General features: G+C 36.5%; 1 protein-coding gene across 1 annotated transcript in view; it reads right to left on the bottom strand.

The window, feature by feature from the left end:
* LOC101888435 (protein timeless homolog) overlaps positions 1 to 23,765 on the bottom strand; it is a 697,464-nt gene that overhangs the window by 521,571 nt on the left and 152,128 nt on the right. Inside the window, exons 9-10 of the mRNA XM_059128021.1 lie at positions 22,340 to 22,473; positions 9,902 to 9,982 (exon numbers count right to left, since the gene is read on the bottom strand). Coding sequence (XP_058984004.1) covers positions 9,902 to 9,982; positions 22,340 to 22,473 — 215 coding nt within the window. The remainder of the gene's footprint in view (positions 1 to 9,901; positions 9,983 to 22,339; positions 22,474 to 23,765) is intronic.

The following is a 23,765-nucleotide window of genomic DNA, read 5'->3' as shown; positions in this document are numbered from 1 at the left end:
TAGTGCGAATTTCCGAAATTCCCTATTTCTCTTAACTAAAGGGTTGCCCATATTCGACGGACCTTTGGGCCCTTTGGGCCCATTCCAATCGACGAGGCTTGTCCGCAGGCAACATTCTTTGCGTCAATTGAATTTTGTACGGAAACAAATGCAAATCAATGCGAATAATCCGTTGTAAAGTGGACCGAGCCATGCCCAACTGATGAGAACGGCGTTTTTGGGATGTTCTTGGGGACCTCTCAACACTGGCTCGTACGGCAGCGATATTCTCGGCCGATCGCCTTGGTCGACTTTTATATGGCCTCTTCGGATTATAAAGAGCCTTACCAGTCGAAAATTTTTCGTATAAACGCTTAATGGTGTTCTTAGAAGGCGCACTTCTCACATTTTTTTTCACAATTGACTTCTTCTGCTGAATGTAAATTTCAACTATTTCAGAGCGCTCACGTGGCGTGTATTAGTTCATGGTAAAAATCTGCTTGGACTGACGCTTCAAATGCGGTATGTCATTAAGCGATGTGACATCTCTGTCAAAAGTCATGGCGTTGCCAGATGGGTCCGTCGAATATGGACAACCCTGTACAGATACTTACGGTGATATCCATATCAAATTTCAGGACTCCAGCCCTATCCGTTCACCTAATACCAAATTCTGCTACTAAACTCTAAAATTAGTACATTTCGAACAATTATAGTACACATTTTCAAAATAATATTCATATCTCAACAATACATTCCAACAGTGGCCTTAATATCATATTTCAACCCTATTCCTTCACCCAATACCAAATTTAGTACCATTAAAAACAATTCGTACAACTATAGGACGCAATTTCCAAACCATCAACAAGTCTCTAACACAGATGCCATCAGTGGTCTAAATATAACTTCTCAGAATTGTATTTCTATCCCTTCACCCAATACCAAATATAGTACCATTTAGTAGTTTTCGAAAAATTATAGTACACATTCCCAGAACCACCTTCTACACTATATCTTAATTTTAGTACCATTTAGTACAGTTCGCATACTTAGTAGACATTTCTAAAACCATCACCATATCTCAATTCGAGATACCAACATAGACCTCAATATAGAATTTGAAGATACCAGCACTATCACTGCACCCAATACCTAAAATACCTAAAAGTACTGAACGTGATATGTTCAGTACTTTTCAAACCATTATAGAACACCTTTTTTAAAATCTCTATTACAAATACCAGCAGTGCCATTTATATTATATTTCAAGATTCTCTTCACACAACAAAAAAAAAAAATAGTACCCCTTAGTACTTTTCGTAAAAATATTGGACCGTTTCCAAACCAACACTAAATCTTAATCACAGATACCATCAGTAATCTTAATATGAAATTTCACAATTTTATGCCAATCGCTTTACCCATACCAAAAATAGTACCATTTAGTACTTTTCGTAAAATTGTAGTACACATTTCCGAAACCATATGTCCAAGTTACACATGAATAGCGACCCTTATACCAAATTTCAAGCACTACCTTTTCACCCAATGTACAGTTGTACCAAATATAGTACTATTTAGTAATTTCTGTACACTTATAGTACACATTTCCAAAGCCACCTCTTCATCAAAAACCAACAACCAACAGAGACCCTAATACAAAATTTCAAAATTCCAGCCTCATTCGTTCACACCAAAACCAAACTGTTCCAAATTTAGTACAATTTAGTACAGTTCGCACAGTACTAGTACTTATTTGCAAAGCCACCTTTATCAGGCTTACTTTCCAACCTTGATTTTGATACCAAATTTTTTTAGCTCTCTCCGTTCAGATAATACCAACTGAAATAATTTTAGAAATTTAGTACTTTTTCCGAATTTTTCGTAATCTTGAAGATCGAATTTCCAAAAGCCTTTGATACATCTATCTTGCGCTGTATCAGTGATTCTTTTCGTATCCTTTTAGTACAATTAAAAAATGACTTTTCCAAACACTTGAAAAATTGAGCTCTATATCTTGACGTTGGCTCAATAACAATTGTACAATTTTTCGTACTATTTTGTACTTTTGGTACCATCTAATAGAATTTCCAAGAATACATGTTTTCAAAAGGTACGCATTTTATAAAATTGCCAAACCCTACACAGCCCTTTTTGCATTCACTACACTCGCTTTTTTCCGTAACACAAATGCTAAAGAGAAAAAAATGCACGGAAGCTTTAACTGCCACATCACAGGACTTAGCAGAAGCTTTAGTCATTGTAACAATGAATATAGTTGAAAGCGGCTTAAAGTCTTCACTACCTGTGACTGTGTGTGTTTGAGGGTAGCAACAGAATGGAAATGGCTGCCGCCAATGGCAACAGCAACAACTGAAAAACACTTAACTCCATTGAAAGTTACCACCTCCTAGAGACGCAGCAGACATTCAGGGAGACAACAACAAGAACGACAGTAAAACACAACAACACACACACAAAATTCACTGCCGACCTCCAAAATACCAACAATAGCTTTTAGGCTGATAAAAGAATATCAAAAGTGGGGAAGAGATGGAGATCAAAACGAGCACTACCACTTCACAACTTGCCATAAAACTTCCGTCTGGAGGGGTAGGTAATGTAGAGGGAAAATTGTGGCACCGAGAAAAGAAAGCTACTTTTTATCTTTAGCTATAAATAAAAACTATTTAATATTCCTGCCGGCATCAGAACTAAAGACTACAACAGCAGCGGCACAAAAAAAAAACCCAAAGTAACATCAGCACAACCAACAACGACCGATGCCTTTGCTCGCTCCGATGATATCAGGTAACGAAAACTTTCATAGTCAATGTGAGCAGTCAATTGGCGGCGGGTAAGCCTTTTGGGGGCTTCCATTCACTTTTTGCGATGTATTTCAAAAAAAAAAAAAAAAAAAAACATTTTAACTTTACACACCGGTCATCGGGTAACAATGATCGTCAAAAGAGTCCCTGCAGGAGCACTTGAACTAATTAAAATGAATCAACTACAAAAAGGAGATCAAGAGCGAGAGAAAGTAACAATGAAATATGTAATTGAATTGGAATTCAATAAAGTCAAATATAGCAACGGGCATCCTTAGTTAATGGAAAGTGGAAAGTTGCTTTGAACCATCATCAAATTTTGCAACATAAACCAGGTTTGCCAAAAGACGAAACCCCTCTTCATTATAAGTTTGGTGGGGAAGGTATCAAATACTAATTACACATCGATATATCAACCAATTATTTTAACATGGACGTAGTTAAATTATTATTTATTTTTATAGCCTCTACTAGCACCAACAATGAAGGTTATGCTAAGTTTGGCATACCGTTTTTATACCCTCCACCATACTATGGAGGGTATATTAATTTTGTCATTCCGTTTGTAACTCCTCGAAATACTCATGTCAGACCCAACAAAATATATATATATATATACATATATATATATATATATATATATATATATATATATATATATATATATTCTTGATCAGCGTAAAATTCTAAGACGATTTAGCCATGTCCGTCTGTCTGTTCGTTGGCAGGTTAAGTTCGTAAATGGGCTATGTAGGTCCAAGTTATCATATAGCCCCCATATAACGGTACCTCTCGATATTCGTTATTTTGATGATTTTAGCGACATTATTCACCGGAATAGTTTCAAATTTGGCATTTGAAGTTCGTAATGGATACTACAGCCTAAGGCAGAAAATAATCTGTGTAGGTCCACGTCTTCGTATAGCCCCTAAATAACGGTACCCCCCGATATTCGGTATTTTGATTATTTTAGCGACATTATTTAACGGAATTGTTCCAAATTTGGTATTTGAAGTTCGTAATAGATACTGCAGCATAAAACAGAAAATGGACCATGTAGGTACACGTCTTCATGTAGCCCCCATATACCATACCCCCCGATATTCGGTATTTTGATGATTTTAGCGACATTATTTACCGGAATCGTTTCAAAGTTGGCATTTGAAATTCGTAGTCGATGCTGCAGCATAAAACAAAAAATGGACCATGTAGGTCCACGTCTTCGTATAGCCCCCATATACCGTACCCCCCGATATTCGGTATTTTGATGATTTTAGCGACATTATTTACCGGGATTGTTTAAAATTTCGCTTGTGAAGTTCGTAATGGATACTTCAGCCCATGCCAGAAAATTGTCTGTGCAGGTCCACGTCTTCGTATAGCCCCCATATAACGGTACCCCCTATATTCGGTGTTTTGACGATTTTAGCTACATTATAAACAGATTTTTCTTCAAGTTTCGCATTTAAATATTGTAATAACTTATGACAAAAGTTGCCTATGCAGGTCCACGTCGTCGCATTCGGTATTTTTAAGATCTTACCAGAATTTTTAACGGATTTTATTTTTATTTTTTTATTTATTTTTTTTTTTTTTTTTTGGAAATTGTCAAATTTGTTCCAAATGGTGGAGGGTATTAAAAGTTCGGCCCGGCCGAATTTACAGCTTTTTTACTTGTTAACACATCGAAATAAACATTTTAAATCCCACAAGGTATATATACATTTTGGGCAGCATAAGATCCTAAGCAAATTAGCCATGTCCGTCCGTCTGAGGAAATCTGAGGAGATATGGTAAAATTATATAATGTAGCTGAGATGCATTTTAGGTCCGTAAAATTTTTGGTATTGCAAAGGACAATATAGGTCCCTATTTTGATGTAGATGGAATTCCAGCGTGATAGTGTAATTTCTTTATATTTGGCTGGAAAACCACAAGTGGCTATCGTTAGAGCACTCCAGCATTTAAATGTAAATAAATATTTTGTGTCTCGTACCATCACTTGTTAACGTGATATTGGTAGCGTAGCCCGACATCAAGGAAGTGCACGAAAGAAAACAGCAACATCAGCAGAAATGGTTCGTCGCAGTGGCCGAAAAATGGCTCGTGAGCTGAACATATCGCAATATTCCATTCGGCAAATATTGAAAAATGAGCTCGGAGTAAAGCCATTGAAATTCCAAAAAGTGCAAAAATTACACCGCAATAGAAAGAAAATAGACTCAAAAGAGCTAAAGAGTTACTTTGCTGGCCAAAAGTGGTGGACTGCCGAATTTGGTTTTCTCCGATGAAAAAACATTCGTTGTCCAGCAGTTTGTAAACATACAAAATGATCGTGTCTACTTGCCGAAGAGGTCAGCTGATAATGTGCACCTTCGTTTGGCCACCAGAACTCAATCGCCGGCCATGGTGATAGTGTGGGCCGCCATATCTGCCGACGTTCGCTCTCGCTCGTATTAATCGACCATGACATCAGAATAAATGCCGAATATTATCGCGAAAATATTTCGGAGGGTGTATTAAAGCCTTGGGCACGCAAACATTTTGGCCACAGACCTTGGACAATCCAACAGGACTCAGCATCATAAAACTCAACACGCGCCACCACGAATGTTTACAAAATGAGGCTCCTCGTTTCATTTCCAGCGCACAATGGCCATCAAAATCTCCGAGTAACAATCCGTTGGACTATTGTGTCTGGGGTATTTTTGAAAGCAAGGTTGGCATTAAAAAATACCAAAGTGTCGATCACCTCAAGCAAGCGCTTCGCCGGGAATGGGCCAACATTCCCCAGAGCTACATTCGGGCAGCGTGTGACGGTTTCATTGGCTGTTTAAAGACCATAATTCGTGCCCAAGGAGGCCAATTCGAACAAATCTACCCTTATTCTAAAATTTGATGCTATTTCCGACAAATTTTTGCTTTCATTCAATAGTATTAAAAAAAAAAAATTATGGCGTTTTACTTTGTTACAGTTTTTTATCTCACCTTGTATATAGGATGATTTCATTAACTTCGAGTGTCTTCAGAATATTTTACAGCTTTGGCAAGAATGATTTGAGCGTAGATAATGATAGATGGTTTTAAATATTTAGCCGACTATATGATACCCTATACAACTATGCATACTTAGTAGAGCTCCCGTAACAAAACAATTTATTTCAAGTAGATCATACCACCTATCAACATTTGCTTTTAGAGCAGTTACAGGTTGCTATAGAATGCATGATATAACATGGAGAAGGATTATATTACAAAAAAATGTATATCGGAACTGAGTTGCACAAAATGGAAACGTACTTACCGAAATTTACTCCATTTGGGCTGATATTAGCCATTATTTGCACCATAAACCTGAAATAGAATTAAGGATATATATGGGAGCTATATCCACATCTTAACCATTCTTGATAAAATTTGTCAAAGGTATTTCCGAGCTTTTTAAGGTATCTGATACCAAATATCATTGTTGTCGAATGCATATTACGAATTTAAGGGACTTAAACACCAAATCGGATGAAACATATATATGGGAGCTATAGGTATGTATAACAGAACCGATTTTTTTCGAATTCGATGTACTGAATTCGATCGGATGTACCAAAATTCAGGACTTTTGGACTGATATTGGCTATTTGGTGCACAATTAACCCGAAATCGGTTGGGAATATATATGGGAGCCAAATTTGAACCGATCTTGAAATACACTTATTTCAGAGCTGTATCTGATATCTGGTACCAAAGATAGTTGTTGGGAATGCATATTACGCTTGTGAGTTACTTTATATATATATATATATATATATATATATATATATATATATATATATATATATATATATATATATATATAATTATATATCTATATATATATATATACATATATACATATATATAGCAGATATATCCTAATCTAAACCGATATCGATAAAATTTGACAGAGGTATTTTCGAACAGTTTGTGATGTCCGGTACCAAATATCATTCTTCTGCAGTGCATATTACGCGTGTCATGGATTTCAAATCCCAAATCGGAAAAACATATATGTGGGAGGAAGCTATATCTGAACCGATTTTCTCAATATGTGATTTGCTTGCTTATATACAGGATTACCCATATTCAACGGACCCATCTGCCAACGCCATAACTTTTGACAGAGATGTCACATCGCTTAATGACATACCGCGTTTGAAGCGTCAGTCCAAGCAGATTTTTACCATGAACCAATACACGCCACGCGAGCGCTCTGAAACTCACATTCAACAGACGAAGGCAATTGTGACAACTCAACGTGCTTTTAAAACATTCAAAAATGTGAGAAGTGCGCCTTCTAAGAACACCATTAAGCGTTTATACGAAAAATTTTCGACTGGTAAGGCTCTTTCTAATCCGAAGAGGCCATATAAAAGTCGACCGAGCCAGTGTTGAGAGGTCCCTAAGAACATCCCAAAAACGCCGTTCTCAGCAGTTAGGCATGGCTCGGTCCACTTTACAACGGATTATTCGCATTGATTTGTATTTGTTCTCGTACAAAATTTAATTGACGCAAAGAATGTTGCCTGCGGACAAGCCTCGTCGATTGGAATGGGCCCAAAGAGTCATCGAAATGGCCGAAGATGACGAGCAATTTTGGAACAAAATTATCATGTCCGATGAAGCCCATTTCACATTGAATGGGACCGTAAATAAGCAAAATTGCCGTTTTTACGCCACTGAAAATCCTTCGTCGAAAGCGTATGAGGCAGTTCTGGTTTCAACAAGACGGCGCTCCACCGCACACAAGTCGCATAACAATCGATTTTCTGAAGAATTTGTTTCCGGGCCGTTTGATGTCGAAAAGTGGTGATTTGGACTGGCCACCGCGTTCGCCCGATTTGACGCCGCCTGACTTCTTCTTGTGGGGATATTTGAAGTCAAAGGTTTACGTTAACAAGCCAAGAACCGTAGAAGAGCTCAAGGACAACATTCGTGAAGAAATAGCCGCTATTCCGGCCGAAATGTTGGCAAAAACGATGGAAAATGCAGCAAAAAGGGCACAATACGTCATCAACACCAGAGGCGGCCATTTGAGAGATATCATATTCAAAAATTGATGTAAACAAATCAACTTGGAACAAATTAAATGATTAACATTGCCAACCGCCCAATTTTTATTTTTTTCTTTGATTTAAAAAAAAAAAAAAAAAAAAACATGGGTCCGTCGAACCCTACACCACTTTGCTAATTTAGTAGAGCTCCACATAACAATTAAAAGTTTTTATGGGAGAATTCAATCATACACGCTATGATTATAATTATTATTTAAGTTCAAAGGACTAAATATGCCGAAGCATTTGTATCTTTTAAATTCGGACTTGTATTGCCCATTTGGTGCGAAATTAATTTGAAATCAGATTAAAGTATACATCGGAGCTGTATCCAAATCGGAACCGATCTCGATAAAATTTGGCAAAGATATTTCTGAGCTGTATTTGATATATTTCCTTGAATATCGTTGTTACGGAGTGCATATTACGGTTGTGGGTAACAAATATAACGAATCGGATGAATAATATATATGGAAGCTATAGCTATATCTGAACCGATCATCACCAAATTTGACATACTAGCTTCTAGACTCAATTCAGTCGTAAGTGCCAAATTCCGTCCCATTTAGACAAATATTAGACGTTTGGTACACAATAAAAGGTAAATCGGACGAAGTTATATATGGGAGCTATATCCAAATCTGAACCGATCTCGATAAAATTTAGCAAATGTATTTCTGAGCTGTATTTGATATATTTCCCCAAATATTGTTGTTGCATAGTGCATATTACGGCTGCGGAGGACAAAAATAATAAATCGGATGAACAATATATATGGGAGCTATAGCTATATCTGAACCGATTTCGATAACATTTGAGAGACTACTTATTTTCAGGCCTAATTTGACGGTATATGCAAAATTCCATACAAATCAGGCTGATATTATACGTTTGGTGCACAATAAAGGGCAAATCGGACGAAGATATATATGGGACCTATATCTAAATTTTGAACGATTACCTCCAATTTCAATAGGGTTCGTCCTTGGACCAAACAAATGATATGTGCAAAAATACATGGACAGACGGACGGACGGACATGCATAAATCGACTCAGAATGTGATTCTATGCAGATCCTCAAAAGGAACTATGGGTCGATCTCGTTTCCTTTTGCCTGTTACAAACAAATGCACAAAGACATAATACCCTGACCACCTTGTAGTGTAGGGTATAAAAATAGACAGCTTCCTCCAAACTGCGGACTATGATAAGGAATAAAGGATACCTCAAGTTGAAGAAAAACGCCAAAAAGAAAGTAGCAGAAAGCGAGGAAGAAAAAGTTTATTTATTATTCACAATGCATTCGCTTTTTCTACTCATATTCAACTGCCTTCAACACCTTCAATGGAAGAATAAATAATTGCAATACATAATAAATTGTGTTGAATAGGCATATTATGCATAGACGTCCTACATAGAAGGTCATTTATGCCTTAAAAACCTATGAGGATATTTTTCATTTTATAAAATATCTATGAAGGCATGCCAGATCTATGGAAGGTTTCGAAAATTTAATACTTGTCAATCTCACTTAATTAAGAGAATAAGTTATTACATGCTTTCAAACAAATTTAACGAAAAAACTCCGTACACTCCCCCACCATCTCACACCACTGAGAGATTCTTATGCAATCGTTATCGCTGAAATTAACACACTTTTATCAATCGGCGTTCGTTTGGATATCTTCCTGTTTTTTTTTCCTCTTCTTTCTTGCTCCAAAGTCTCTATCGAAATGTGCCAAGTAATCAAAATACATTTTAAATACCATTAGCGGGACCATTAAAAGGAAATTCGAAACCATGTAACATACCTATCGTCAATTTCAATTCAGTCTCAATTCTCTTAGGCATTTCATGGCATTGTTTCCCTCGAGCACACGCCCTCCCTGAACAATTCATTTACACTCTTTACCACCAGTCATTCGTTCGTTCGTTTGATTTCTTCATTCCTTTTTAACTTTTTTTATTTCGTTTGGTTCGGTAGAATGTAATGCTAAACTTACCTGGCAGCTCGCATTAATGCAATGGCATGATCCAATTTACCAGTTCGTAACATTTTGTGAATCCTTATCATACAATCTTCCCTGTGGATGATAACAAAAGAGAGAGAAAATAAATGCATGAGAACAAATTTATATCAAGTTCTAATATATAAAGATTGGGTTAGCTAAGATAGGACACAGCCCAAGGCAAGGGTATTATAACATTGCCTTGGATTGGTAATTTAAGCATATGGTTAACTTATTTTAAATGGAGGACTGGCAGTTATGTGCTCTTTTAGTACATGATAAATATATTTGAGTATATTTTTATACAAAAAAAAAAAAAAAAAAAAAAAAAAAAATATATATATATATATATATATATATATATATATATATATATATATATATATTATAAAAAATAAAAAAAATCGCAACTGAGCAGATTATGAAAGTAGAGCTAGAAAAAAATTACAAAATTATGCGTTGCATCCAAGTAGATAGTCTAAACCTTACCCAAAAGCCACGAATCCACTTTTTAAGGTTAATGTAATACTTTGGGTGAATTATTGCAAAAATCTCCAATAACACATAATTTTACGAGGATGACGTCAAAGACAAAAATATAGGATGAGATAAAAAAAACTGCAACAAACTTCAGATTGTTGTCATTTCAAAGCCACTCGTCCGACAGCTATTAAAATTATTCCAGTGACAGCTCATTATATTGTTTACGTGCGTACAAAAGCATTTTGGTGACAATTTTCCAGAAAAAAGTTATTCGTGATGGAATTCAATCGTTATGGTGTGAATTCTTTATATTCGGCTGGAAAGTCAAAAGTAGCAATCGTTAGAGCACTTCAGCATTTAAATATGAATAATTTTTTTGCGTCTCGTACCATTGCTCGTTATCATGATACTGGTAGTGAAGCCCGACGAAACCCGCGTCGTAGTTGCCGAAAAATGGCTCGTGAGCTCGGGGTAAAGCCATTGAAGACCCAAAAAGTGCAAGAACGTACACCGCAACAAAAAGAAAATACATTGACTCAAAAGACCTAAACAGTTGCTTCGCTTGGCCGAAATTGGTGAACTGACAAATTTGGTTTTCTCCGATGAGAAAACATTCGTTGTCCAGCAGTTTGTAAACAAACAAAATTATTGTGTTTACTTGCCAAAGAGGTCAATTTGGAAAATCTTGGATCATCTTGGACATTCCAACAGGACTCAGCACCATCTCACTTAGCTCGCGCCACCCAAGAATGGTTACAAAATGAGGTTCTTCGCTTCATTTCCAGCGCACAATGGCCACCAAAATCTCCGAATACTAATCCGTTGGACTATTGTGTCTGGAGTATTTTGGAAAGCAAGGTTGGCACTAAAAGATACCAAAGTGTCGATCACCTCAGGCAAGCAGTTTGCCGGGAATGGGCCAAAATACCGCAGATCAACATGCGGGCAGCGTGTGATCATATATATCATTTGATACGGTCAAAACGTGCCTAGTCGAAATAACGGTTTTAGACCCTAGGTCTCTTTGGACCAAATCCGTTTCAGAACATTTGGAGTCGATCTAGCGATGTCCGTCTGTCTGGCTGGCTGGTGCGCACGATAACTCTTGAAGGGAGTATCCGATTTGGTCCAAACTTGATACATCTCATTATTTTTTGTCAAACTTAGATCGAGTTCGGAGATGGGCAATATCGGTCCACTCCTTCTGGTACCTCCCCCACAAAAGGTCGAAATTTTCAAAAAAATTATTTTTTGCACAGAAAGAGAAGCAATAAACCGATTTTACCCCAACTTTGCAAATCTTAATATTTGCGTCAGTGTTAGGTCAAGTGTGAAAATGGACAATATCGGTCCACTCCTTCTGGTACCTCCCCCACAAAGGGTCGAAATTTTTAAATAATTACAACTCTCATAAAATGTGATGTAAGAGTCCGTTTGTCTTCAAATTTCACACATCTCAATATTTAAATTAACCCAAGGTCTGGTGTTAAGATGGAATATATCGGTCCATTCCTTCTGGTACCTCCCACACAAATGATCAAGATTTTCAAAAAAATAAAATATATAAAAAAATATATAAAAAAAATATTTTCTGCACAGAAAGAGAATCGATAATCCGATTTTGTTCCAACTTTGCAAATCCTGATATTTACGTCAGTTCTAGGTCAGGTGCAAAAATGTATAATATAGGTCCACTCCATCAAGTACCTCCCCCACAAAAGGTCGAAATTTTGAATATTCATCACGCTCTTAAAACACTTGAACACGATTCCATTCCAAAGAATCCGAAATAAACATCCAGTTCTCTTCACATTACACACGTCCCATTATTTCTACTAACTCAAGATCTGGTGTGAAGATGGGATATATCGGTCCATATATATCCATGAAGCTCATAAAACGCAAAATTATCATCCGATTCTATTCAGACTAGGATGATGTATTTTATCTGTATTAGATAAAGTGTGAAAATGGAATACTTCGGTCCGCTGTATCCGTTACCTGACGCATATTTCCATTTTCCGAAAAGGTGCACATACCTCATATAAAGTACAAGAAGTAGTCGATATAGTCTAAATCTGTCACGTTCGTAACTCAAGGCTGAGGGTATACATCTGTCGGCAAAACCGACTGATACTATTTTACTTGTTTTTTTTTTTTTAATTTCGACCAATGTACCGGATACACCCTTCGAGTGTTATTGTGCACAAAAGCCAGATATCCAAACAGAGAGACGGGCGGACACCTCTAGATCGAATCCAAATGTGCTGAAACGTATTTGGTCAAAAAAATCCTAGGGTTTAAAACAGTTATATCGATGAGACACTTTTGGCTGTATCAAATGATGGTACTAGTATGCCAAGAAGTTAAGATACGATTCTTAAATTTGTCATAAGATTTACTTCTCGTATAGAGGAGAGGAATGGGACATGCGGGTAAAAAGTTACTCAGAAACTTCATCTCTAAGAAGTTTTACTTTTTCGTTTTAAAAATTATAAAAAGTAACGCAACGTCAGGGTGTATGCAAATCTATACTAAAGACTGTATTTTTTTATTTGACTTTTAAATCTGCATTTTTTAAATGCGTAAAGACCTTAAAATGATATTATGAGAGTGAAGTTTAAAATTTTCTAAATTGTATCATTGTTGAAGCATAAATGTTCATATTCAGCGGGGTAGGTTTCTTCCACATAAGCCCGTTTTTGGAGAATCCGCCAAATAATAATGTTTTTTTTAAAGTGCATTTAAATGAGGTACAATTTTGGTTATTAAGCTTAGTAACGGTTAGAAAACTATTCCCTATATATTCCGAATTATATACGATTTGTATTTATATTGTAACCTATTTCACAAGAACCTTGCTGTAAACGCATACCAACCAAAATCGTCTACGAACAAAATATATATTGAACACCAGTCAAAGTACCTGGAAAAAACTTCCAACCCGAATAAAATCATTTCGAACAAAAGGTTTATAAAGTTAATCTAATGAAAATAAACCAAAAAGAGAGAAAAAATCACAATTGAGAAGGTGGGGGAGGGAAGAAAGAATCTCCAAAAAATATATTTTTTTAAAATACAAAAGTGGGGTAAAAAAAACCATTGAGCATTAGGGCTATGAATGTTAACGAAATGGGGGGAGGTGAGGAGGGTAGAGATTCTGAAGGCAGGTCATTGATAAAATGGAATACGAGTACAAAGGAGAATAGATAGATAGATAAATGGAAAAAAAAGTTGATGCTCCAGCATGGTGATGTTGTCGGTGGTGGCGGAGGAGAAAATCAATTTTACTAATTTAACTTAAAAAAGCGACTACTATGCCACCAATGCATGTCGGTCTGCTGGTACTTTGCAATGGCAATGGAACATATATAGAGCAATAACAAATAAAAAAAAACATGAAAGAAAACTAAATCCGTAAAATTCATCAGGTACTTAGATGAAAATGAAAGTCCCTCCATTGTGTTTTACTCATGTCAGATTTAATGATTTTCATTTGGTTTTGGAATGTTTATTTAGAGGGAGAATCTTTAGGAAAAAATATTGTATTTTAGCTTCTCTGATAAATATCTCTGTCTCCAGCTGTCATCTAGCTATGAAGACTGACTGTCCAACTTTTCAGTCATCTTTGGAGACTGCCTGTCCTTCAGCTCATCTGTGGAGACTCCTTGAGCGTCAGCACGTCTATGGAGACTCCCTGATCACCAGCTGGTCTATGAAGGTTCCCTGAAGGCCCAGTCGTCAATGGAGGATACCTGAAAGCCAGTCGTCTATGGAGGATCCCAGTTCGCCAGCATTTCTATGCTTCATCTCGCCTATGGAGACTACCTATGCTCCAGCTTGTCTACTTCATGCAGCATGGTTTATGGTGACTTTCATGCAGCTCGTCTATGGAGACTCCCTCCCATGCAGCTCGTCTGTGGAGACTCCCTCCCATGCAGCTCGTGTATGGAGATGTCCCAGCTCTTCTACGTCGACTCGCCGTTCGTCATCTCGTCTACGGAGACTCCCTGACCCTCACCTCGTCTACGAAAACTTTCTGGCCTTTAGCTCGCCTGTGAATAATCCCTGTCATGCAGCTAATCTATGAAGACTTCCTGTCACGCAGCTCGTTTATACACCTTGCCTTTAGGTTCATATATACAGATTCTTGGACTCTCTGCTAATCTCACCTGTAGAGACTCCCCGTCTTTTCTTAGCTATGTAGGCTCCCTGTTTAGTTTGGATATATCGACTATCAGCACTTCAGACCGTTTTAAAAATTTACTATCTCTGTTCGTCGTGCTCCCGTAAGCCGTCTTCGGTTTACCTTTTATTTGAATTATAAAGACAATATCCCACAAAAATCGCCACCACCTTGACGATAATTAAAAACAGAAGAAATTCTCCCACTCATGAACTGAATGTAATATCTCTTTGTTTGAGATTTCTTTGAAGGCTTTAACATATGCTCGATTTTTTTTTTATAAAACAATGACTATCAACATCACACCCCCTCCTACTACCCCATATCTCTTTGTGTGTGTCTGATTTTGAAAATTTTAAAATAATGAAATTCTATCTATCAAAGAAGAGGGGGTTGGGGTGGATGTTTTTTATTTGTATTTTGTTTTATCATGTAATACTAAGAGTAACAAGTCAATATTTCAAGGATACTTTCTCTTCCTCTCTCGCTCTCGATATGGCAGGCATGTGAGATTTAATCAAATTAAATGGATACAAGCAATAGCTGCAGAGCAAGCTTCGTTATTTGGAGCGTAAATGAAACAAAGCTATTATTTTCAAAGAAATCAGATAGTTTTGTTGTGCTCTCGAATTTCAAAATAACATCCATGACACCATATATTCCAATCAACTAAATCAAAGACACATCCTTAGATTTTTAGAATTTTTAGAAACAGTTCAAGGAACTACCAAATACAAGGCCTCACAAACGACAAAGTAAAAATATATGACGAGAAAATGATTGGAGGAGAGGGAAGAAGTGTGAGATACATATTTTTAAAACATATTGTTTAGTTGATAACAATTTTTTCAAGTTGTTAAAATAGTTTTTCAACGAATAGGTAGAATGGACTTAAGGAAGATGGTAGCAATTTTAAAGCAATCACAGGAAGAAAGGGACATATTTAAGCTCTTATTTTCATAAAGGAGTATAAAGTTTTTTTTCCATAGAAACCAAGAAGGATTTTCTCTCACAGAAAAAGGGAATGCCGGAAGAAGGTAACATTGAAGACCAGCACCACCACACCACAACATCAAAAGTTTGAAGAGATCATTCAGTTCTAATAGAAAACATAAATATCTTTTACTAGGACATATCATATCGTAAACGAGGATTATACTAGGATATCTTATATCATATGAAAGACCAAAAGGTCTTCTTCTATGGAAGACCAAAAAATCTCGTAAAAGGCCCCCAAGGTCTTATAGAAGGCAAAGGGTTAGAAAAAAGGCTTGAAGGTATTGCAGAATACATTCATGTTAATAAAAGAATACAGAATACATTCATGTTAATAAAGACCTGAAGGATTACAGTGACCCGAATCCTATATAATAGTCATTTAAGTGTTTCAAGGGACTTGAAGGACTTACAGAAACAAATCACATATTTTTGAAGGCGCAAAGACCTTATTGGAGAACTGAATTCCAATAGAAACTATGGAACAATTGTAAGTCCCACAGAAGACCTTAGAGTCTAAAAAAAATCTGATGATTTTATGGAGGGCTTCTACACGACTTTGAAGCAGTCCCAGAAACACACAAGAGATATTTCAGAAGGCCCAAGGCCTTATTGAAGAACCGAACGTCGGTAGAAATCTAAAGGCCTTACATCGGCACTAAGGGAAGAATAACCGTAAGTCTCACAGAAGGCCTAAAGGGGGTATCTGCCAATTTAGATTCTTTATATTATTGATGGTATCTGCGTTTGATTTTCGGTGGTGGTTGGGAAATGTGTCCTCCATTTGTACGAATGTAGTAAATGGGACTAAATTTGGTATTGGGTGAGGGTATAGGGCTAGAATCCACAAATTTAATATGAGATCTCTGTTGGTATCCGGAATTTGGTTGTGCAGTTTTTTTTTTTGTTTTTTTTTTTTTTTTTTTTTTTGGCCAAATATCGGAATTTTAGCCCTGTAATCTCCCTCATAACTGAATTTAGTAGAAGTTAGGACAACAATATTCCGCATATCCAAGCCCAGCTGACATCAATATTAAAATTCAGGACTTCAGCTCTATTCCGTCACCTAAATATCAAATTTAGTTCAACTTAGTACTTTTCGTAAAATTATGGTACATATTTCCGAAACCACATCTATATTTCAACCATAGACACCAACATCGACTTCTTAATAAAATTTCACGATTCCAGCTCTGTCCTTCACCCAATATCAATAACAGGGTGAGATGAAAAAACTGCAAACAATTTCAGACTGCTGTCATTTCCAAGCCACTCGTCCGAAAGACGTTAAAATTAATCCAGTGACAGCTCATTATATTGTTTACAAGCGTACAAAAGGATTTTGGTGAGGATTATCCTGAAAAAAGGTTATTCGTAATGGGATAGTGGGATTTCTTTATATTTCGCTGGAAAACCACAAGTGACTATCGTCAAAGCACTCCAGCAATTAAATGCGAATAAATCTTTTGTGTCTCGTACCATCGCTCATTACCGTGATACTGGTAGCGTAGCCAGACGTCAAGGGAGTGGACGGAAGAAAACAGGGGCGGAAATTGTTCGAAAAGTAAAGAAGCGACTTGATCGAAACCCGCGACGTGAGCTAAACATATCGCAATATTCCATTCGGCAAATATTGAAAAATGAGCTCGGGGTAAAGCCATTGAAATTCCAAAAAGTGCAAGAACTTACACCGCGACAGAAAGAAAATAGACTCAAAAGAGCTAGAGTTACTTCGCTTGGCCGAAAGTGGTGAACTGCCGAATTTGGTTTTCCCCGATGAGAAAACATTCGTTGTCCAGCAGTTTGTAAACAAACAAAATGATCGTGTTTACTTGCCAAAGAGGTCAGCTGAAAATGTGTTTCTTCAGTTGGCCACCAGAACTCAAGTGCCGACCATGGTGATGGTGTGGGCCGCCATAACAGCCGACGGTCGCTCTCCGCCCGTATTAATCGACCGTGGGATCAAAATAAATGGCGAATATTATCGCGAAAATATTCTGGAGGCTGTATTAAAGCCTTGGACACGAAAAACATTTTGGCCGCAGACCTTGGACATTCCAACAGAACTCAGCACGCGCCACCCAAGAATGGTTACAAAATGAGGTTCTTCGCTTCATTTCCTGCGCACAACGGCCACCAAAATCTCCGGATACCAATCCGTTGGACTATTATGTCTGGAGCATTTTGGAAAGCAAGGTTGGTACTTAAAAATACCAAAGTGTCGATCACCTCAAGCAAGCGCTTCGCAGGGAATGGGCAGAAATACCACAGAGCAACATTCGGGCAGAGTGTGATGGTTTCACTGGTCGTTTAAAGGTCGTGCCAAAGGTGACCAGTTCGAACAATTCTAAACATATTCTAAAATTTGATGCTATTTCCGACATTATTTGCTGTTATGCAATAAAATTTCCAAAAAAAAGTAAAAATCATGGCATATGACTTTGTTGCAGTTTTTATCTCATCCTGTATATACAATGTTCCGCCAACGGAGTTATAAACCATTACAAACTAAACGTAGTTTAAACTAACATAATAACAAATATGACGATGGGCGTTATATGGAGGCTATAGTAAGATTTGGATCCATACAATCAAAAATCTGTCACCAGAGTTAGAATCCGTTATAAACTCTTCATATCAACTGTGGAACAATTCCGCTGAAAAATGCTGCTAAAATCAGCAAAACACCGAATATCGGGATGTACCTTTATATGGGGGCTATACATACACAAGACACATACTTGTCTCAAATTTCAATGCTATAAGTAAAATAATGAGGACGATATTGTGATTTCAAGAGAGAGAGACGTACTGCCCGACAGACAGACGGACATCGCTAGATGGACTTTGAATTTTATGCTGATCATGAATATATACACATTGTAGGTTCTACGACTTATATTTAGAGATGTTACAAACGGAATGACAAATTTAATAAACCCTCCTTTCTATGGTAGAGGAAATATTTTAAGAGAGAGGATATCGCTTCCTTTTTTCGGATAATCTGCGATGTAAACTTTCAAAACGTCAATACGGATGTATTCTATTTTTAATCTACTTTTATAATCTACTATGATTCTCCCATAATTATTGTTGGTGATGCACAGTGTTATGAAATCTGCAGCGATGTAATGCATAATGCTTCAGCAAAAATACTCCTTGCAAATGATTTTCTTAATAGGCTAATGCAGTTATATTTTGACCACTGGAAGTCTATGAAATTAGCACTCATTTATCGAATTGGATTAATTAACGTCGTTATGAAAGTAACTTATCGATTTAACGTCGTCATAAAATAATTTCTTATTTCGTGAGACTTGGGTTCCTTAACTCGATTTATAATGAAAATTGTTGCTGGAAAGTAACTTTTATTATTACCATAACTGCAGCATTACGAAAAGCCAATTAAATTCTACGCAGAAAAAGTTGCAAAAATTTACTTAAAAAAATACCAACAGAAAGAAACCTGCAAATAAATTGCAATTGATTTGGTAGAGAACATTTCAATTTCAATAACAAACAAATTTCAAATTAGGTCAAACGGACTCGTTCGACCAAAAAGGAAAATAATGTTTAATTATATAGAAATTTCTATCTGCATTGAGTTTTATTTGTTCTGCCCACCGGCAGCAGCAGTAAGTAGAAAGCCAGGAAAGCAACAAAAAGAAGAAAAAACTGTATTCTTTGACGATGAAAATAAACTAAAAATTTGAAGAAGGGTACAGTAGTTCCAAAATGTATGACGGCAGCACATAGAAAAAAAAATACTTTTTTTGGAAACATTAAAAAAAAATAATAATAAAAACGTATAAAAACTTTTTATGTAGTAAGAAGTACTGATAAATGTTAGATGCTAAGTTAAAAATTTCCTCGTGCCTGAATTTAGTTGCTCTCCTACTGTCCAATATGTGTTACACTCCCACTCCTAACTGCAACTGTTGCCACAACTTTTTTTGCCAATTTTTTATACCCTCCACCATACTATGGAGGGTATATTAATTTTGTCATTCCGTTTGTAACTCCCCGAAATACTCATGTCAGACCCAACAAAGTATATATATATTCTTGATCAGCGTAAAATTCTAAGACGATTTAGCCATGTCCGTCTGTCTGTCTGTGTGTCTGTCTGTCTGACTGTCTGTCTGTCTGTCTGACTGTCTGTTGTAATCACGCTATCTTTCGAACAAATTGAGATAGAAGGCTAAAATTTTGCACACATGTATATTTTGCTAGTAGGCAGGTTAAGTTCGTAAATGGGCCATGTAGGTCCAAGTTATCATAAGGCCCCCATATAACGGTACTTCCCGATATTCGGTATTTTGATGATTTTAGCGACATTATTCACCGGAATTGTTTCAAATTTGGCATTTGAAGTTCGTAATGGATACAACATCCTCAGTCAAAAAATTAGCCATATAGGACCACGTCTTTATATAGCCCCCATATAACGGAACCCCCCTATATTCAGTATTTTGATGATTTTCGCGACATTATTTAACGGAATCGTTCCAAATTTGGTATTTGAAGTTCGTAATAGATACTGCAGCATAAAACAGAAAATCGGCGATGTAGATCTAAGTCTTCGTATAGCACCCATATACCGTACCCCCCGATATTCGATATTTTGATGATTTTAGCGACATTATTTACCGGGATTGTTTCAAATTTCGCATGTGAAGTTCGAAATGAATACTTCAGCCGATGCCAGAAAATTGTATGTGCAGGTCCACGTCTTCGTATAGCCCCCATATATTCCGTACCCCCTATATTCCGTATTTTGATGATTTTAGCTACATTATAAACAGATTTTTCTTCAAGTTTCGCAATTAAATATTGTAAAAACTTATGACAAAAGTTGCCTATGCAGGTCCACGTCGTCGTATAGGCATTTGGTATTTTTAAGATTTTAACAGAATTTTTAACGGATTTTATTTATTTTTATACCCTACAACACTATGTGTTGGGGGTATTATAAGTTTGATTGGGCCAAAAATTATGTAACACCTCGAAATATTGATTTCCCACATAGGAAAGTATATATGGATCTTCCTAGCTCGACGAGCTGAGTCGATCTAGCTATGTATGTCCGTCCGTCCGTCTGTCCGTCTGTCCATGTTAATTTGTAATCACTCTACAGGTCGCAATTATGGCCCGATCCTTACGAAATTTTGCACGAAGGTGGGGTTAAGGTCAGAATAAAAGCCTATTTCTTTTGGAAATGATCGCCAAATGTTTAGGGGTTGAAATGGACCAAAAACTGAAAAAATGTCGGATTTTGCAGTAGCTATACAGGTCGCAATTATAGACCAATCGACGGGGAACTTCGCATGTAGCTAGAGTTTAGGGCGGGGAAGAAGCCTACTAATTTGGGTAGTCATCGGATAATATTTAGCGGGTAAAATATACCATATCTTTTGTGTTGAAAAAATTCAAACTTTTTCATTAAACCGTGAATATTTTAAATCCCAGCGAAATCACAAAGCCATCACAAGGTTACTTCTGACCTTTACATTGATCTTAACATTCAACAAATCGGATATATAGCAAAATAGGTGCGATATATATGTCTATCAAAGAAGATATGCTTGAAAGGTTTCTTATATGTCGAGAACGGCTGAACTGATTTCGACAGTTCTCATTAATTCAGAATAGCCTCTTGGCAGAAAAGGAAAAATGTCTAAAAAATCGCATAAAAATATCTCTCTAAAGATGAAAATATTGATTTTGTAAAATATTCTCATATTTTTTCAATTTTGTCATATTTTTGGCATATTTTCATTTTGAATTAAACATTTGGTAATATTTCTACAGCTAACAAAACTAAGTAGTTAGGATATCAGGATATCATATACAGATCGCATTTATGGCCCGATTCTTACGAAATTTAGCATGGGGATAAAATGAGGGTCAGAATAGAAGCCTACTCTTTTTGGAGATGATCGCCATATATTTAGCGGTTGAAATGGACCAACAAAACTGCAAAATAATCAGCAGGTCGTAATTATCGCCCGATCCTCACGCACATTTGAATGTGGGTTACCGGTCATTGCAAAGGCTAAGCAGTTTTGGATGGCCATCCAAAAATATTCAATGTGCGAAATAGTTTGCCAACTTATGTAGACAAAAATTCCAGTGACTTTTTGGAGAATTCACAAATACAGGAAAGACGCACTTCTGACTATTTCTTTAACGCTGATTTCGTTGAAGATTATAGTCAAATGTTTGTATCTCATATAGATGCATTTCAGTCAAAAACAAATAATAAATGTTAATCTTTTGCCACTTTTGAGAGATTATAGGTCTTTGGGAAATATTGGTTCCAGATCTAGGAAGACCATTTACGTGCAACATTTACCAATAAATTGGAAATAAGCAAATTAGTTTAAGTTGCTATTATTCGAAAATTAGAGAACAGAACCTGATGGTTTTCTTTTATTATTTGTCACAATATCTTGTGGAATTCTTCCGAGTATCTCGACTATATAAACTGTATCGTTTATTATAGTGTTGTAGGGTATTTAACGGTCGGCCACGCTCGACTGTAGCCTTTGCTTACTTGTTTTTTTTTTTTTTGAAATTGCCAAATTTGTACCAGATGCTGGAGGGTATTAAAAGTTCGGCCCGGCCGAACTTACAGCTTTTTTACTTGTTTCTACTTGTTTGTAACATTCAACAAATATACTTATCCATTTGTGCAAATCACGTTTGTATGTGTGTGTGTGTGTTTGGTTTTGCATTTTTTTTTCTCAAAAGGTAAATTGACCTACTTTTGATCATCGATGGGCACATCCGAGGCAGAATCGAAAGGTATGGGCTGATCTTCTTCAGGTATTTGCAATTCAGTAGCCAAAAGTTGTGATAATTCACCAGCCATTTCTGCCCATTTGTTAGACAACTCTTCCTGAAAATAGAATGTAAAGGAAAAAAAAAAATAACAGATGAAGATAACATGAAAACGTATTAAAACAAATGATGTAGTAAATGTGGAATGCCAAGATAATAAACTCTAATGAAAATTTAAATAAACTTTCAGAAAAAAAAGAACAACTTTTACATAAAATATATTAAAAGTTGATGGAGGAGATAACTTTTTTTTGTTTTTGTTTGCAAACAAACAGAAAACTAAGTGAAACTAGATTTGGTATTATTGGAGTCAAAGAGAAAAATTTAAAATTATGGGGGGACCCCATAATCATTTGATATCATTTGATACGACCAAAACGTGCCTGGTCGAAATAATGGTTTTAGACCTTAGGTCTCTTTGGACCAAAATCCGTTTCAGGACATTTGGAGTCGATCTAACGATGTCGGCCCGTGTGTCTGTCTGGTGAGCACGATAAGTCTAGAAGGCAGTATCCGATTTGATTCAAACTTGGTACATCGTAATATTATTGTCAAACTTAGATTGAGTTCATAGATGGACAATATGGGTCGACTCCTTCTGGTACCTCCACCACAAAATGTCAATATTTTCAAAGAAAATAATTTACTGCACATAAAGAGAAAGGATATTCAGATTTTGTTCCAACTTTGCATCAGTTCTAGGCCACAAGGGGTCAAAATTTGGAATAATTATAAGTCTTATAAAATGTCATGTAAGAGTCCGATTGTCTTCAAATTACACAACCATAAAGCTCATAAAACGCGAAAATAACATCCGATATCACTCAGACTAGGCACATCTCAATATTTCATTCAACACAAGATATACTATAAAGATGGCAGAGATCGGTCCATTCCTTCCAATACCTCCCCCCACAAAAGGGCCAAAATTTGAAATAACCAAAACGGTCATAAACGCCGAAAGAGGCATCCGGTTCTCTTTATATTACACACATCACAATATTTATATTAACCCAAGGTTTGTTGCGATGAAGGAATATATCGGTCCAGTTCTTCTTGTACCTCCCCTCCAAAGGGTCAAAATTTTAAATATCCATGAAGCTCATAAAACACGAAAATAACATTCGATTCCACTCAGACTTGGCATATCTTAATATTTTAATCAACACAAGATATGTTATAAAAATGGTAGGGATCGGACTATTTCTTTTGGGTTGAAGATTTAAAACAAAAAACCAAAAGCGCAATAAGCATCCAACTCTCTTCAAATTTCACACATACAAACATTTTTGGTAACACAAGATCTGTTGTGAAGATGATATATATCAGCGAACCCCTTCTTGTACCTCA

This window comes from Musca domestica, unplaced genomic scaffold (assembly GCF_030504385.1).
Source record: "Musca domestica strain aabys unplaced genomic scaffold, Musca_domestica.polishedcontigs.V.1.1 49, whole genome shotgun sequence".
Taxonomy (NCBI): Eukaryota; Metazoa; Arthropoda; class Insecta; order Diptera; family Muscidae; genus Musca; species Musca domestica.
Note: the sequence above shows the minus strand (reverse complement) of the source record. Positions and strands in the feature narration are given on the sequence as shown.